Source organism: Oncorhynchus nerka, linkage group LG13 (genome assembly GCF_034236695.1).
Source record: "Oncorhynchus nerka isolate Pitt River linkage group LG13, Oner_Uvic_2.0, whole genome shotgun sequence".
Classification (NCBI taxonomy): domain Eukaryota; kingdom Metazoa; phylum Chordata; class Actinopteri; order Salmoniformes; family Salmonidae; genus Oncorhynchus; species Oncorhynchus nerka.
The window spans coordinates 16,922,363-16,941,202 of NC_088408.1; the positions used below are offsets into that span (position 1 = coordinate 16,922,363).

Below are 18,840 nucleotides of genomic sequence, written 5' to 3' on the forward strand. Positions count from 1 at the left end.
GGTTTCATCAGACCAGAGAGTCTTGTTTCTCATGGTCTGAGAGTCTTATAGGTTCCTTTTGGCAGACTCCAAGTGGGCTGTCTGTTAGGCGGAGCGGCACAGGGGAACCCAAGAGCAGACTCAGACGAGGAAACAGGGATGAAAGGTATTTATTGTGACACAGGGAGATATGGAGTGCAGATCCGGGGAAGCTCAGACGAGTTGTAAGAAACTAGATATGGAGGCTGAGGTTGGAACAGGGTAAACAGGTCAGGAGGGGAATTCAATTGAGTGGTGGTGTGGTGAATCCAGAACAGGGTAGCAGGGTGGTGAGATGTGGAACAGGAGACAGGATCCAGAGTCAGAGCGGCAAAACTGCAGTGAGAGGATAAACAGCATCAGGCAGGGAAACAGACACAGCAGGGTAACAGGATCTTGAATAATCATTCATCGCTAGAATCATAAACTGACTGAGCAGAGATTACATTCTGGCCTAGTGGGAGTGGCAGGACTGAGTATTTGTAGAGGTCTTGATTATGGAATGGGTTGCAGCTGGTGGGGATCTGCTCTGACTCCAGCACACCTGTCTCCAACCACACAATCACACACAGAGAGGGAGAGGGAGAGAGAGAGTGTACTGGGGGAGTGGCTGACGGACTCTTGGCTTCCCATCCTATCCTAACCACCTCTCGCCGGCTTTGTATTCATGTTACCTGATGAAATTGCTGTACAATATGATCTTGATGCCATCTAATGCACATTTACATTACATTTAAGTCATTTAGCAGACGCTCTTATCCAGAGCGACTTACAAATTGGTGCATTCACCTTATGACATCCAGTGGAACAGTAGTGCATCTAAATCTTTTAAGGGGGGTGAGAGGGATTACTTTATCCTATGTATTCCTTAAAGAGGTGGGGTTTCAGGTGTCTCCGGAAGGTGGTGATTGACTCCGCTGTCCTGGCGTCGTGAGGGAGTTTGTTCCACCATTGGGGGGCCAGAGCAGCGAACAGTTTTGACTGGGCTGAGCGGGAACTGTACTTCCTCAGTGGTAGGGAGGCGAGCAGGCCAGAGGTGGATGAACGCAGTGCCCTTGTTTGGGTGTAGGGCCTGATCAGAGCCTGGAGGTACTGAGGTGCCGTTCCCCTCACAGCTCCGTAGGCAAGCACCATGGTCTTGTAGCGGATGCGAGCTTCAACTGGAAGCCAGTGGAGAGAGCGGAGGAGCGGGGTGACGTGAGAGAACTTGGGAAGGTTGAACACCAGACGGGCTGCGGCATTCTGGATGAGTTGTAGGGGTTTAATGGCACAGGCAGGGAGCCCAGCCAACAGCGAGTTGCAGTAATCCAGACGGGAGATGACAAGTGCCTGGATTAGGACCTGCGCCGCTTCCTGTGTGAGCCAGGGTCGTACTCTGCGGATGTTGTAGAGCATGAACCTACAGGAACGGGCCACCGCCTTGATGTTAGTTGAGAACGACAGGGTGTTGTCCAGGATCACGCCAAGGTTCTTAGCGCTCTGGGAGGAGGACACAATGGAGTTGTCAACCGTGATGGCGAGATCATGGAACGGGCAGTCCTTCCCCGGGAGGGAGAGCAGCTCCGTCTTGCCGAGGTTCAGCTTGAGGTGGTGATCCGTCATCCACACTGATATGTCTGCCAGACATGCAGAGATGCGATTCGCCACCTGGTCATCAGAAGGGGGAAAGGAGAAGATTAATTGTGTGTCGTCTGCATAGCAATGATAGGAGAGACCATGTGAGGTTATGACAGAGCCAAGTGACTTGGTGTATAGTGAGAATAGGAGAGGGCCTAGAACAGAGGCCTGGGGGACACCAGTGGTGAGAGCACGTGGTGTGGAGACGGATTCTCGCCACGCCACCTGGTAGGAGCGACCTGTCAGGTAGGACGCAATCCAAGCGTGGGCCGCGCCGGAGATGCCCAACTCGGAGAGGGTGGAGAGGAGGATCTGATGGTTCACAGTATCGAAGGCAGCCGATAGGTCTAGAAGGATGAGAGCAGAGGAGAGAGAGTTAGCTTTAGCAGTGCGGAGCGCCTCCGTGATACAGAGAAGTGCAGTCTCAGTTGAATGACTAGTCTTGAAACCTGACTGATTTGGATCAAGAAATTCATTCTGAGAGAGATAGCGGGAGAGCTGGCCAAGGACGGCACGTTCAAGAGTTTTGGAGAAAAAAGAAAGAAGGGATACTGGTCTGTAGTTGTTGACATCGGAGGGATCGAGTGTAGGTTTTTTCAGAAGGGGTGCAACTCTCGCTCTCTTGAAGACGGAAGGGACGTAGCCAGCGGTCAGGGATGAGTTGATGAGCGAGGTGAGGTAAGGGAGAAGGTCTCCGGAAATGGTCTGGAGAAGAGAGGAGGGGATAGGGTCAAGCGGGCAGGTTGTTGGGCGGCCGGCCGTCACAAGACGCGAGATTTCATCTGGAGAGAGAGGGGAGAAAGAGGTCAGAGCACAGGGTAGGGCAGTGTGAGCAGAACCAGCGGTGTCGTTTGACTTAGCAAACGAGGATCGGATGTCGTCGACCTTTTTTTCAAAATGGTTGACGAAGTCATCTGCAGAGAGGGAGGAGGGGGGAGGATTCAGGAGGGAGGAGAAGGTTGCAAAGAGCTTCCTAGGGTTAGAGGCAGATGCTTGGAATTTAGAGTGGTAGAAAGTGGCTTTAGCAGCAGAGAGAGAAGAGGAAAATGTAGAGAGGAGGGAGTGAAAGGATGTCAGGTCCCGCAGGGAGGCGAGTTTTCCTCCATTTCCGCTCGGCTGCCCGGAGCCCTGTTCTGTGAGCTCGCAATGAGTCGTCGAGCCACGGAGCGGGAGGGGAGGACCGAGCCGGCCTGGAGGATAGGGGACATAGAGAGTCAAAGGATGCAGAAAGGGAGGAGAGGAGGCAGAATCAGGAGATAGGTTGGAGAAGGTTTGAGCAGAGGGAAGAGATGATAGGATGGAAGAGGAGAGAGTAGCGGGGGGAGAGAGAGCGAAGGTTGGGACGGCGCGATACCATCCGAGTAGGGGCAGTGTGGGAAGTGTTGGATGAGAGCGAGAGGGAAAAGGATACAAGGTAGTGGTCGGAGACTTGGAGGGGAGTTGCAATGAGGTTAGTGGAAGAACAGCATCTAGTAAAGATGAGGTCGAGCGTATTTCCTGCCTTGTGAGTAGGGGGAAGGTGAGAGGGTGAGGTCAAAAGAGGAGAGGAGTGGAAAGAAGGAGGCAGAGAGGAATGAGTCAAAGGTAGACGTGGGGAGGTTAAAGTCGCCCAGAACTGTGAGAGGTGAGCCGTCCTCAGGAAAGGAGTTTATCAAGGCATCAAGCTCATTGATGAACTCTCCGAGGGAACCTGGAGGGCGATAAATGATAAGGATGTTAAGCTTGAAAGGGTTGGTAACTGTGACAGCATGGAATTCAAAGGAGGCGATAGACAGATGGGTAAGGGGAGAAAGAGAGAATGACCACTTGGGAGAGATGAGGATCCCGGTGCCACCACCCCGCTGACCAGAAGCTCTCGGGGTGTGCGAGAACACGTGGGCAGACGAAGAGAGAGCAGTAGGAGTAGCAGTGTTGTCTGTGGTGTTCCATGTTTCCGTCAGTGCCAAGAAATCGAGGGACTGGAGGGAGGCATAGGCTGAGATGAACTCTGCCTTGTTGGCCGCAGATCGGCAGTTCCAGAGGCTACCGGAGACCTGGAACTCCACGTGGGTCGTGCGCGCTGGGACCACCAGATTAGGGTGGCCGCGGCCACGCGGTGTGGAGCGTTTGTATGGTCTGTGCAGAGAGGAGAGAACAGGGATAGACAGACACATAGTTGACAGGCTACACAAGAGGCTACGCTAATGCAAAGGAGATTGGAATGACAAGTGGACTACACGTCTCGAGTGTTCAGAAAGTTAAGCTTACGTAGCAAGAATCTTATTGACTAAAATGATTAAAATGATACAGTACTGCTGAAGTAGGCTAGCTGGCAGAGGCTGCGTTGTTGACTATGTAGGCTAGCTGGCAGTGGCTGCGTTGTTGACACTACACTAATCAAGTCGTTCCGTTGAGTGTAATAGTTTATACTGTGCTGCTATTCGGGGCTAGCTGGCTAGCTAGCAGTGTTGATTACGTTACGTTGCGTTAAAAGAACGACAATAGCTGGCTAGCTAACCTAGGAAATCGCTCTAGACTACACAATTATCTTTGATACAAAGACGGCTATGTAGCTAGCTATGTAGCTAGCTACAATCAAACAAATCAAGCCGTTGTACTGTAATGAAATGAAATGAAAAATGTGATACTACCTGTGGAGCGAAGCGAAATGCGACCGGATTGTTGAGTGCGGAAGTTCTGTTCGGTAGACGTTGGCTAGCTGTTGGCTAGCTAGCAGTGTCTCCTACGTTAAGGACGACAAATAGCTGGCTAGCTAACCTCGGTAAATTAAGATAATCACTCTAAAACTACACACTCTAAACTACACAATTATCTTGGATACGAAGACAGCAAAGACAACTATGTAGCTAGCTAACACTACACTAATCAAGTCATTCAGTTGAGTGTAATAGTTGTGCTGCTAATCGGTAGACGGTGGACTAGCTAACGGTGGACGTTAGCTAGCTGGCTAGCTGCAGGGCAGTGTAGACTGCGTTAGGACGACGAAATACGATAATTACGCAATTATCTATGATACAAAGACGGCTATGTAGCTAGCTAAGAAGAAATTGCTAAGATTAGACAAATCAAACCGTTGTACTATAATGAAATGTAATACTATCTGCGGACCGAGTGCAGATGCGACCGCTCGCTCCAACCCGGAAGAGATCACATTCCAATGTTATCAAATCAAAATCAAATCAAACTTTATTTGCCACATGCGCCGAATACAACAAGTGTAGACCTTACCATGAAACGCTTACTTACAAGCCCATAACCAACAGTGAAGTTCAAGAAGAAGAAAATATTTACCAAGTAGACTAAAATAAAAAGTAATAATAAGAAGTAACACAATAAGAATAACATTAACGAGACTATATACAGGGGGCACCGGTACCGAGTCAGTGTACAGGGGTAAAGGCTAGTTGAGGTAATCTGTACATGTAGGTGGGGGTGAAGTGACTATGCACAAGTAACAAACAAACAGCAAGTAGCAGCAGTGTACAAGAGTGGGTGAGGGGGGGGTCAATGTAAATTGTCCGATTTTTATGAATTGTTCAGCAGTCTAATGGCTTGAGGGTAGAAGCTGTTTAGGAGCCTTTTGGTCCTAGACTTGGCGCTCCGGTACCGCTTTCCGTGCGGTAGCAGAGAAAATAGTGTATAACTTGGGTGACTGGAGTCTCTGACCATTTTATGGGCTTCCCTCTGACACCGCCTATTATAAATCAACACTGCAGAGCTCTCCCTGTCCTCTGCCGTGTCCTGATTGTATTACTGCTGTTTATCTCTGGAAATGTGCATGTACACCCTGACCCATCTACTGTTGCTAGCCCCAATTGATTTGTGCTCTGAAATCTGTTTCACTGATTTCTGCTCTCGTAAAAGTCTGGATTTTCTGCACTTTAACACTAGAAGCTTTTTACCTAAAATGTATCAAATGAAAGCTCCAATCCAGATGTGTTCAAAGAACCCCCTCTATATCGTTCTACCTATAACCCTCTATGAAGGTTTCCTTCTAGAACCCTCTATAAAGGGTTCTAGCAAGAACCATTTTATCATCTAAAGGTTCTTCCTGGAACCGTCTATGAAGCATTCTACCGAGAACCCTTTCATCTTTGGGGGGTTCTTCCTAGAACGGGTAGAACCCACCAGCTATATTAGCCTTTAAAATGTAATTATTTACATTACACATATCATATGGCCTTTCTTTGAGGGCCTAGTTATACCCTACCCTAATACCCTAACACAGTGGGCAAGTCACATTATGCTGGCTTGCAAAGTGATATGCAATTCCCATTGGAATCCAGTCAGAGTTAGGATATCCAACAAGTGGAATTGTTAATCACCCGCAAACTGCATTCAGAATAGGCATTTTGAATACTGAGACTACCTCAATAATCTAAACTGGAATGCGGTGGAAATTCTACTTTTAATTGATAATGAGGAGAGGCAAAGTCAATAAACAATCAAGGCATTAATTTTATTAAAAGCTTATTGCAATAAGGAAGCTGGTCACACAACGCACACACAGTGAATGAAGTGAGAGCCCGCACACAAAGAGTACGGAAGACTTATATAGTCAAGCTATCTGATGCAAGCATCTGCAAAACACGTGATCTTATGTTTATGTATGTGTTTGTATGTGTGTGTGTGTGGGGAGAGACGAAACTGGGTTACGGGGTACAGGCTATAATGAAAAGGTTGTCTCATTCAGGCGCAACTGAGTGAGGATGACAGGTGCCAATGTGACAGGAAGTCACTCCAGACATACTTCCTCTAACAGTAGCTCAATGGTTCCCCCAAGTTGGGCATGCAAGCGCCTTTGACTGTCGGCCCAGATGATGTACATCCTACTCCTACACACACCTACACACACACACCTACACACCTACACACACACACACACACACACGTGAACCTTTCGGCCAGAAACAGGCTCCAAACAGGACAACAGCTTTATCATTGGTGTGCAGGATATAACACCTCGCTCTGTCTCCAGTTAAGCTAAGAGGAACCAGTTAATTTCTGTCAGGTCTTGGCTGAGCTGCCAGGCATCATGGGGTCATACTACCCACAAAGAACAGTTAGAACAGGCCTCTACTAATACATACACACTTTTCTATCTTACATGATTTAATATCTTTAACAATCTCAAGCCCAATGTACATGCAAAACACAGATTACAGTGAAACAAACAATTCTTGTAATATCCCTGCAATAGAGCATTATAGGATATAATATATATGGCTTTATGTATACTGAACAAAAATATAAATGCAACATGTAAAGTGATGTTTCATGAGCTGAAATAAAAGAAATCCCAGAATTTTTCCATACGCACAAAATAATTATTTTTCTCAAATTATCTCAAATTTGTTTACATCCCTGTTAGTGAACATTTTTAATTTGCCAAGATAGTCCATCCACCAGACAGGTGTGGCATATCAGAAGCTGATTAAACAGCATGATCATTACACAGGTGCACCTTGTGCTGGGTACAACACAATACCACAGATGTCTCAAGTTTTGAGGGAATGTGCAAATGGCATGCTTACTGCAGGAATGTCCACCGGAGCTGTTGCAGGAAAATTGAATGCTAATTTCTCTACCATAAGCCGCGTTCTTTTAGAGAATTTAGCAGTATGTCCAACCAGCTTCTCAAGCGCAGACCACGTGTAACCACGCCAGACCAGGACCTCCTCATCTGGCTTTTCACCTGTGGGATCATCTGAGACCAGTCACCCGGACACCTGATGAAACTGAGGAGTATTTATGTCTATAATAAAGCAATTTTGTGGGGAAAAGCTCATTTTGATTGGCTGGGCCTGGCTCCCAAGTGGGTGGCCCATGCCCTCCCAGGCGCACCCATGGCTGTTCCCCGTCATGTGAAATCTAGATTAGGGGCCATGTTATTGAACCCCTGACTGAGACTGGTTGCCAGTCGATGACAAATGACAGGAAGAAATGACAGGAAGAACTAGACGCAGCACCTGATCAAGCATCTCTTGATTCTGCCTCTTTCCTCTCTCCTCATCCTTTAACTCTTTCTCTCCTCTCCCTCCAGACAGAATTCTGCATCTAGTGACTTCGGATTGGCCAACAATCTGCCCACTCATCCCATCCCCTCCTCCATCTCCTTACATCATCTACAGCTACTGTTATTGTCATGTTGTCAATATCTGCTAATAAAGTTTGCTAGCCATATCATACCGGGCATATAATATGTGAGATACACAGATTAACTAAAAACACTAGCACTGCAAACACTCAGAACAAAGAGAGCAGCAGTGCCTGGACTTCGCAGTCTCCCTCTTCAAGTCCCCCTTCCGAGACTGCCTGTTGAGAACAAGTGACAGGCAGAACTTCCCAACCACACAGCACCCACCTCTTTATTCCACATACCAGAATTAAGTATTTCAGTCTGATTGCCATGTGAGTGCACAAAAAATCATCTGTAAAAATAAATTAATGACAGAACTGTACTAAAAAACGATCAAAGTGTATGTACTCATCTTAAATATTGATCAGTTGGTTTTCACAGCTGTTTCACAAGGTGTTCATTGTTGTAAATTGTAAGGTATCCTTTGATGATATTTATTTGTTCCACGTTATTAATTGTTGTATCCGAGGACCAACAATAGATACAAAAATATTCAACCACAAGGGTGTACCAATGAGCTATGCGAGATAGAAAAAATGAGGACTACTGAAATGATATTATTTAAGTGTAGACAAGGGAAGAGCAGGTTAAAATAAAAACATCAAAGCCAGACAAACCAGTGTATGAATCAAACTGATTTATGAATGGAGTGGAAATTAGCTGACTTCGTGATCTGTACTTTAATGTGTCAAGCAGATTACATGTTTTGTTTTTTTTGCCATTTCCGAAATTTAGCCACGTTTAAGAAATTAGTTTAATGTTGCAATGTTAACAAGGGACAAAAAAGTAGTGAGAATTATCGTTTTTAATTGTATTAGCTAAACAAAACAAAATTATAATGCTAATTATTACACGCAGAAATCCGAAATAACTTCCTCGTTCGCCACTAGTCTCTGTCTGTCGCCCGCTCTGTGTGGGTAGCCATAGCAACTGCTCGGCTTGGCTGCTCTTCTGTTGCCTGCTCTGCGCACAAGGCTGATAATAACCACATTACCAGATGTTGGCGTTCAAGGCAGCCCTGCATACCCGGAGTCGGATGATCTCAATTCCTCTCCCGAAGGCTTCGAAATTGGCATCTGAAGTAAAGTAGTGACTGCGGTCGACGGAAGGGTGAGAGGGGGAATTAGCATTTCTTTAATAGATTTTTATTAAGTAAACTATTATTATTTTTTAATGAAACGCTTCACACATAACTCCCCCCACCCGGGACTCTCGATCCTGTACCGTCCTGACCAGAACTTGACTCTAAATTAGAACATGACTCCCATTCCTACTTTCCAGGGGAGTTCTGTTCCTATGTCAACCTCTAGTGTGTGTGTGTGTGTATACAGTTAGTTGTACATTGGTCTTCATAGTTCAACGCTATATGCACCAATTTGTCACATTTGTGTATTTTCATCATAATGGAAAGTGGTACACCACTTTTCCATTTATTTTTTATTTATTTTATTTTAGATTTTTTTTCTCATTTCACTTTACCAGTTTGGACTATTTTGTGTATGTCCATTACATGAAATCCAAATAAAAATCCATTTAAATTACAGGTTGTAATGCAACAAAATAGGTCAAATGTATTTCCCCCCCCCCCCCCCCCCTTTGCTATGAAGCTCCTAAATAAGATCTGGTGCAACCAATTACCTTCAGAAGTCACATAATTAGTTCAATAAAGTCCACCTGTGTGCAATCTAAGTGTCACATGATCTGTCACATGATCTCAGTACCTGTTCTGAAAGGCCCCAGAGTCTGCAACACCCCTAAGCAAGGGACACCATGAAGACCAAGGAGCTCTCCAAACAAGTCAAGAACAAAGTTGTGGAGAAGTACAGATCCGGGTTGGGTTATAAAAAAATATCCAAAACTTTGAACATCCCACAGAGCACCATTAAATCCATTATTACATTTTTTTAAAGAATATGGCACCACAACAAACCTGCTGCACACCAAAACTCACGGACCAGTCAAGGAGGGCATTAATCAGAGAGGCAACAAAGAGACCAGAGATAATCCTGAAGGAGCTGCAAAGCTCCACAGCGGAGATGTCAAGATCGTCATCAGGGTGGAAATGACCAGACCAAGGTGCAGCGTGGTGAACGTACATTGTCCTTTATTAAGAACAAAAACAAGAAACAACTAAATGAATGTGAAGTTTACTAGGGCTATACAGGCCACTAACAAAGTCAACTACCCACAACTAAGGTGGAAAAACAGGCTGCCTAAGTATGATTCCCAATCAGAGACAACGATAGACAGCTGCCTCTGATTGGGAACCACACTTGGCCAACCACACAGAAATACAAAACATAGAATGCCCACCCCACATCACACCCTGACCTAACCAAATAGAGAGAAAAAAACTTATCTCTAAGGTCAGGGCGTGACAGGAGATTGGAGTATCTATCCATAGGACCACTTTATGCCGTACACTCCACAGAGCTGGGCTTTATGGAAGAGTAGCCAGAAAAAAATCCATTGCTTAAAGAAAGAATTAAGCAAACATGTTGCTGTACAGTTGTTTCCAAAAGTTTTGAGAATGACTCAAATATTAATTTTCACAAAGTCTGCTGCCTCAGTTTGAATGGTGGCAATTTGCATATACTCCAGAATGTTATGAAGAGTGATCAGATGAATTGCAATTAATTGCAAAGTCCCTCTTTTCCATGCAAATGGACTGAATCCCCGAAAAACATTTCCACCTTATTTTAGCCCTGCCACAAAAGGACCAGCTGACATCATGTCAGTGATTCTCTCGTTAACAGAGGTGTGAGTGTTGACAAGGACAAGGCTGGAGATCACTCTGTCATGCTGATTGAGATTGAATAACATACTGGAAGCTTCAAAAGGAGGGTGGTGCTTGGATTCATTGTTCTTCCTCTGTCGACCATTGTTACCTGCAAAGAAACATGTACCGTCATCATTGCTTTGCTCAAAAAGGGCTTCACAGGCAAGGATATTGCTGCCAGTAAGATTGCACCTAAATCAACCATTTATCAGATGATCAAGAACTTCAAGGAGAGCAGTTCAATTGTTGTGAAGAAGGCTTCAGGGTGCCCAAGAAAGTCCAGCAAGTGCCAGGACTGTCTCCTAAAGTTGGTTCAGCTGCAGGATCGGGGCCCCACCAATACAGAGCTTGCCCAGGAATGGCAGCAGGCAGGTGTGAGTGCATCTGCCTGCACAGTGAGGCAAAGACTTTTGGAGGATGGCCTGGTGTCAAGAAGGGCAGCAAAGAAGCCTCACACCAAATACTTATTTTCCACCATAATTTGCAAATAAATTCATTAAAAATCCTACAATGTGATTTTCTGGATTTTTTTTCTTTCATTTTGTCTGTCATAGTTGAAGTGTACCTATGATGAAAATTACAGGCCTCTCATCTTTTTAAGTGGGAGAACTTGCACAATTGGTGGCTGACTAAATACTTTTTTGCCCCACTGTATAGCTCATTTGGGAACATTCTGAGGCAGTGGTTTCAGTTACATTTTTTTCTCTTCAATGGCTTTGGTGCTATTTTCCAAATTCTTAGTACAAAACTCAAGAACTGGTAACACTTGTAACACAGCAATTCTTATTTTCAAAACCTTTTATTTTGCATTCATTTTGTTTGGAGACATATTTCACCACAGAACCATTGATCCAAAATATACTGTTATATGCTGTTTACTGTGAAGTACCATGAGAACATCGATTTAATCACCAAAACACAACATAATGATATTTTCTCAATTTAGTTTCTTTAACAACCAGTTAATACAATAGCAAAAAAATGCAAGATACATTGATCAAAAATACATTCTGCCAGAGTGAAGTGGTGCAGTGAACAAGCGACTGAATGTTTGTTGTTGTACTCAGTGAATTGAAAATGTGGTTACAGTTTTGAAACATTGCACCAAAGTGATTGAAAGAAAATGTAAATTGCCTGCTTGTGAGCATTCAACAGTTGATGAGCATCACATTGTGATCAAACTGGTTGGGTAGGTTATTCCTCATGGTACAATGCCTCTCCCCTTTTGACCCATATTTTGTGTGTACATTTTGCATAATAACTTATTTACATAAGTATTCAGACCCTTTGCTATGAGATTCGAAAGGAGAACCTTCCAGAAGGACAACCATCTCTGCAGCACTCCACCAATTAGGCCTTTATGTTAGAGTGGCCATGCGGAAGCCACTCCTCAGTAAAAGGCACATGACAGCCCACTTGGAGTTTGCCAAAAGGCACCAAAGGACTCTCAGACCATGAGAAACAAGATTCTCTGGTCTGATGATACCAATATTGAACTCTTTGGCCTGAATGCCAAGTGTAACGTCTGGAGGAAACCTGGCACCATCCGTAAGGTGAAGAAGCATGGTGGTGGCAGCGTCATGCTGTGGGGATGTTTGTCAGCAGCAGGGAAAGGGAGACTAGTCAGGATCGAGGGAAAGATGAACAGAGCAAAGTAGAGACAGATCCATGCTGAAAACCTGCTCCAGAGAGCTCAGACTGGGGCAAAGGTTCATGTTCCAACAGGACAACGACCCTAAGCACACAGCCAAGACAATGCTGGCGTGACTTTGGGACAAGTCTCTGAATGTCCTTTAGTGGCCCAGCCAGAGCCTGGACTTGAACCCGATCGAACATCTCTGGAGAGACCTGAAAATAGCTGTGCAGTGATGCTCCCCATCCAACCTGACAGAGTTTGAGAGGCTCTGCAGAGAAGAATGGGAGAAACTAACAAAATACAGGTGTGCCAAGCTTGTAGCATCCTACCCAAAAATAATCGAGACTGTAATCCCTGCCTAAGGTGCTTCAAAAAAGTACAAAGGGTCTAAATATTTAGTAAATGTTTTAATATCTTTCTTATTTAATGCATTTGCAAAGATTTTTTCAAACCTGTTTTTTCTTTTGTCATTATCGGGTATTGTGTGTAGATTGATGAAGAAAACAAATGTATTTAATCGATTTTAGAATTAGGCTGTAACAAAACAAAATGTGAGAAAAGTCAAGGAGTATGAATACTTTCACAATGCACTGTGTGTATTGATGTTTTTTATTTATTTATTCACGTTAATTGAACCTTTATTTAACTAGACAAGTCCGTTAAGAACAAATTAATATTTTACAATGATGGCCTACCCGGCCAAACCCTCCCCTAACCCGGACGACGCTGGGCCAATTGTGCGCCACCCTATTTGGACTCTGATAGCGACCAGTTGTGATCGGGAGTTTAATTGTAAAACAATGTGAAGGCTATGAGGTCCGTTTTTAAATGTATGTATTTCTGTCCTTGAGCTGTCCTTGTCTATTAAAGTTCTGTAATATTTCATGTTTTGTGTGGACCCCAGGAAGAGTAGCTGATGCTTTCGCAACAGCTAATGGGAATCCTAATACAATACAAAATAAAATAAGTAATAATTCCTCTCTCCACGCGCCATATGCTGAAGCTGCATATTGTACCCTACACATAGAGAGATGGTGGACAATCAACAAGCAGCTGTCTCGACTTTAATGAGACATGGAAGTTATCAGAAAAGGAAACATTCACGCATTCGCATATTTTATATAACGATATACGGCCTCATTTTAGGTCTATCAATTTGTTTTGTACTAATATCGATATACAGTCGATTTTATATATCGGTACTCATTACTAATTAGCGTACAATATCATATAAACCAGGAACTCTTTGTTTAAATGTCGAATGAGGTCAGGAAAGTTATTTGTATACATTGGCATTTTCACTGAACTATGAAGAGCAGGATTAGCAAACAAATCCACAATGCTTTCAGGTTCTACTCACTGGGCACACCACGTCATTTCCACCTGGATAATTGGGTAATATTTGGTTGAGAGTGATGTTGATCAATGAGATTTTAAGATTTATTCACCCACTCAAAAAGACTGCCAAAAGTTAGTTAAATGTATAATGTGTAATTACTGTGCTTTCAACCATCTATTAGCACAACCACATTCCAATGGAAAAACAATGTCAGATTTTTTGGTTTAGTTTTCATCTAAATGTCTATCACTGTGCTTTCAACCATTTAAACGTTTAAATGGAAAAACAATGCCAGATAATGTGTTGATTTATAAAACAGATGTATGCGTTATTACTCTATAATGTATAGTTCCGGGAAACCTCAATGTGGCCATGGATGTCTTCCTCACTGTAAGGTTGAATGTTACATTAGTTTGTAAAACAGCCTTAACTTTTGGCTATTTACTAGATTACAAAAGTAATATAGAATTTTGTTTACTTGACAACGTAAACAAAAATCAACATTTAAAAGGAAATGTACTGTATCTACCGCTTGGATAGTTCCATCTTGAACCACTGGCTTAATCCCATTCTTTAACTTTTATTTTTGGTTCAATTGGAGACGTTAATCCAACAAATGGGCTATTTATGTATTTCAAAAATTATATTGAATTGTGATTGGTTGTCAATGCAACCAAATATAAACAATTGAAAAGGAAAATCAAGTTAAATAATATAACTAAATCAAATCAAACTTGAAATGAAATGTATTTGATTTATCCCTAGTCTTTCATTTTTCGTTGAGATGTATTCGTGAATCCAACATATCAATTGTTAATTTGAAGACATTTAAAGCCAGACTAAGTCCGTGGCACAGATGCAACTATACAAGCAGAATATAAACTCCTTTAAATGTTGATATTTGGTGCAAAACCCTTGATTCCTGATTCATCAGACACATCCCTTCTCTATTTTCTCTCTTGCCTCTCACTCAAACCTACACACATAATGCATTTGAAGAGGAAGAGATGTACCAATCACACCCATCTATAACCATGTTGGTGCAGGAATGATTTGACACACGTATAACTTCTGAGAAATATAATATTTTACTGTCTCTTTACACATACCGCAATGTTTTTATTTGTGGGTTTATAAACAAAATTATTTGGTGAATTTCAATAATGTAAATAATGATATTGCTGATGGTGAGTAACCGATGGACTCCGTCGCTTTCATAATTTGTCTATAAAATCACAAATCACAAGTTTCCATTTCTATTGTCATGCGAGTATATATTTTTTAATTGAAACGAAAAAAATGTCAGCCTTTTGCCAAGTCCGAATATTTTCGTTGGAACTGTTAATTTTCACAAATTCGTTAGCCTATAATACAACATATAAGCCTTCAAATCTGCCCTTCTAAACGAATTTATTTTAGACCAAAGCCTAAGTAACAGCCATACGATTTAATGAAAAGCAACAAATAGACATAGCTTTGTTTCACTTTACTTAAAAAAGACTAATGAACAGAAACAGGCAATAGGCTACAGCTGGCTTCACTGTTTCCCCGCCAAATAGACCTACAATGAAACTCAATGTGTCGCAATGAGTGCACTCAGCAGAATAGTACATTCTACAAAAATATTTCCTAAAGAAAAAGACCATACAGACAATATGATGATAATCAGTGGCCTACCGCAGTTTCGCAAAAACATGTGAAGTTTAATAGGTGATCTCATGCTAGAGAATTGTATATGTTTAGAGAGAATTGTACATTTTTCTAGCACATTTTGTGCTTTTCTACACACTTTCCTGTAATTCTAAACATTTTTAGTCGTGGTTTATGACCTGTTCATGTTCATATTCATATCTGGAGGGGGGTACACCAGTGATGGCAATAGCTTATCAGAAGGGACTAATTAAACCAAATACCATTTGTAAAGATCGTGAACAACCCTGTACTCCTTATGTTTGCCTACATGGTCACAGGCATAACAAATAGCTTGGATGAACTCTTGACTCAGTTGAATTAGATGTTGCTGAGCAAATAAGTTTCTATGCCACTGAAAGTAGCGCAGATATGCATCATCATCCTTGTCCAACTTCAGGAGGAATTCAGCCAGGGCTTTTGCATTGGGAAAGTCATTAACATGGATGAAGGAATCTCCCGGGACAAAGTCCTCATAGTTCTGTCTCGGTGGGCCCAATACTACTGGCACTGTTCCTGCTGCAAGTGGTCCGTTTAGCTTCTCAGTGATGTAGTCTCTGTGGACTGAGTTCTCAAAGGAGAGGTAGAACTTACAGCTGGAGAGTGTTGAGAAGTAGTCCTCATATCTCAAAAATCTAGCAAAGGCTTTTCCATAGACATCCACCTTAATATGTTTGACAAGTTCTCTGTAATAGTTATCCCTTACTGCTGTTCCAGTTGCAGGGTTATTGTTACTCACAATCCAGCAAACTAATTTATCCTTCTTGGGCAGCACAAAGTCCTCACCCTGACCTTTCCTTGCAGTTAAGCGCCAACGTACAGGGATGTCTGCATCTTCCCTATAACTCAAGGTCAAGTTGAAAAGGTTCTCTAGACCTGGTATCCTAATTGTGTTTGTAGGTGATTCCACATGATACCAGATCCACTTCTGGAATGGTGGTCGAGGTGATGGAGGCAAGTTGGATAAATCATGTTTGATGGATTTGTGAAAGATGAGCACCCCGTCTGCCTTGTTGTACAGAGACCGGTCATCTGTCAGTTGGCAGCCATCAATGTTGAAGAAAGTGGTGCAATCTCTAAAATCAAACCTGCGGTTTTCAGGCCAGAACCACAACAGCATGATGGGCTTGTCTGGCTGCTTCTTAGACAAGGAGCTGTTCTCAGATGGCTTTGAGTAATGACGTGGCAAAGCAGGTTGGGGAGGGCAGATCTGAGATGGAGCTGATTGATAGTACATTACAAACAGCGTCAGAAATCCTCCTATACCAAGGATTGAGAACAGGACAACGCGTACAACTCCAGAAATCATTTTGGGCATTCTGCAAAAAAAAGAGAACTTTTTGAATGATTTTAAGTCAATTGAATCTTCCTGTACACAAGAGGTTGTTTTTACCTCTTAACAGTCTGTTTGACTTCTTAACAGCTTGTTGTGTGTACAGGAAGAAAGTATGAGAAAATAGCAAATGCAACAACTGCACAAAGTATATGTCAGCCCAGAACTGTAAACCAAATCCTGTTACAACAAAGGGGAAGTGGACGATACAGGGCCAAGCAACATGATAAGACATGTCAGTTAACTTATTCAAGAGGGACAAGTCTGCTTTTATCTATAAAATAGACTTTTATTTGTTCATTTGCTTTTACCCTGTAGCTGAAAGACAACTATCACGTCTCTCTCGTTCATGCCATACACACCCACCTCAGGTCTGTGTCTGTCAATGGTTCACTTTTAGTCTCAGTACAACACAATTTTATGGACATTTTACAATGGTTGGTGAGGTGTATTTTAAACAAGTAACTTCAAATCTCTACCCTTTACGAATACAGTTCCAACCTGCTCTTCCGCTTTGTTCTGCAATGTGATATGGTTTAGGTAGATGACAATCTCTTCTAAAATCGTTTCAAATGTATTTGTCAAGTGTAAAAACACTTCATCAGCCTTTACCTTTGATCATTTCACTTGACCTTTCAAAATGGCCCTAAGGATCCTCTCCCTTCATATTTACAAGCAGATCTATAAAACTGAAAAACTATGTTCACTTAGCTACCATATTCTTAGATAAGTGAAGTCTGTAGTTTAATGAGGTCTATAATCAAAGAGAAAAAGATCAAGACTCACCAGACAACAGGTTGTTCTGGTTACAGCTTGTTCAGAGATGTTCGGTGATCTGCTCTGTGATCGGTTTTGTAATTCCTACACACACCCAGTCAGAAATGTTGAACTGCGTGATTCGTTTCTCAGTCACATACTCATCTGTTCAAGTATATAAACGTGAAACAGTGAGACGCTGTTTCAAATGATCTTCAAAATATACACCTATTGTTTACATTTGAAAAGGAAGAACCATCCGACAGCGGCAGAAAACATCCTCGATAGGCTTCAGGGGAAATTTTTAGGAGTGGCAAAGCTTGGTACTTCCTCCTTAGCCACAGCCAATGAGCAGCAAGGGCAGAAATCGAGAAAAGGGACCGTAAACTCTGCCAGAGAGAATTATTCTGAATCCATATTTAATTAACCCTACAGCGATTATGACTTATTTAGGATTTTGATATGAGGGTAATGTTTTAAATTCCTATTGTCAGCATCTTAGCTTCAAACATAGCACACCTCCCAGGTATTAGTGTGTCCTGTATCCATGACGCCACTGGTGTGTCCTGATACTACCCGGACAGGTTACGAGAACCTTTACCTGTATCTATTTGTTTTTAGAAAGATCCTGGTTCTACATAGCTATCTATCATAGCGCACTGCGCTTTATTATGGGCGACAGTTTTGGTATTCATCATTGCATTATCTACCAGAAAGTTGGATGGCCCTCTGATGTCACGTACTGTAGGTTGATACATTGCTATGTTTTCATTTATAAAGCATTTTTACAAAAAGTCCCACTCTACCTAACATCATTACTAAACTTTAGACACACAAGTTACCACACCCGGTCTCGGGGATGGCTAACTTTGGAAATGATTTTGGTAAATCAGAATTTAGTTCTTGCACTGTATTTGTGGAACAATCTTCAAAATGTTCTCAAATGTAACGTTCTGGCCCCACTAGAGTGTAATTCAGAAAGCTGAATGAGGACCTTATTACCATGAATGTGTTTGTTTTTTTATGACCGTGTTTTTCTTTCTGCTTGCATTATACATGTATATTTTGATGTGTGTATTTTCGGTCATTTATGTAATTCAGGGCTCTTCTGTAAAATAGACCTTGTTCTCAGTTTGACTCCCTGATCAAATAAAGGTAAATAATAATAAAAATAATTTTAAAAACACATGTATATATTTTATTGCATATGTTTTCGATTTCTTTATTTTTGTGTGCCGTTTTTTGGCTGTATTGCTCTGTTTCTGAGAGTATGGGCTCCATATACTAACACCTAAGTTTTTATTTGTATATGTTTGTACTAGTAGAGACTTATTATAGATGTGTTATGTTCTATCTAGCATTAGTAGTTATATTTGATATTATGACATCTTTAGCCGTATCTGTCCCACTATTGTTTGTGGAGACATGCATTCTCAGAGGATCCATGTGAACAGTAGATCTGAGCCAGAAAAGAGGGATAGACCAAGGAGTGATATATGGTTGGCTTCTTAGCAATGGTGATCAACTTTACCGC

At 42.4% G+C, this 18,840-nt stretch overlaps 1 protein-coding gene across 1 annotated transcript; it reads right to left on the reverse strand.

The window, feature by feature from the left end:
• Nucleotides 1-15,387: 15,387 nt before the first annotated feature.
• LOC115119926 (4-galactosyl-N-acetylglucosaminide 3-alpha-L-fucosyltransferase 9-like) lies at nt 15,388-17,596 on the reverse strand. Its single transcript, XM_029648823.2, has 2 exons — nt 17,337-17,596; nt 15,388-16,536 (listed from the first exon to the last, which is right to left on the reverse strand). Exon 2 carries the CDS (start codon nt 16,533-16,535, stop codon nt 15,429-15,431), a length of 1,107 nt encoding a protein of 368 aa, XP_029504683.1. The 5' UTR covers nt 16,536; nt 17,337-17,596; the 3' UTR covers nt 15,388-15,428.
• Nucleotides 17,597-18,840: the final 1,244 nt, after the last annotated feature.

Bases quoted from the DNA above. Each gene is read 5' to 3' on its own strand.
- LOC115119926 (XM_029648823.2), bottom strand. From the start codon at position 16,535: ATGCCCAAAATGATTTCTGGAGTTGTACGCGTTGTCCTGTTCTCAATC.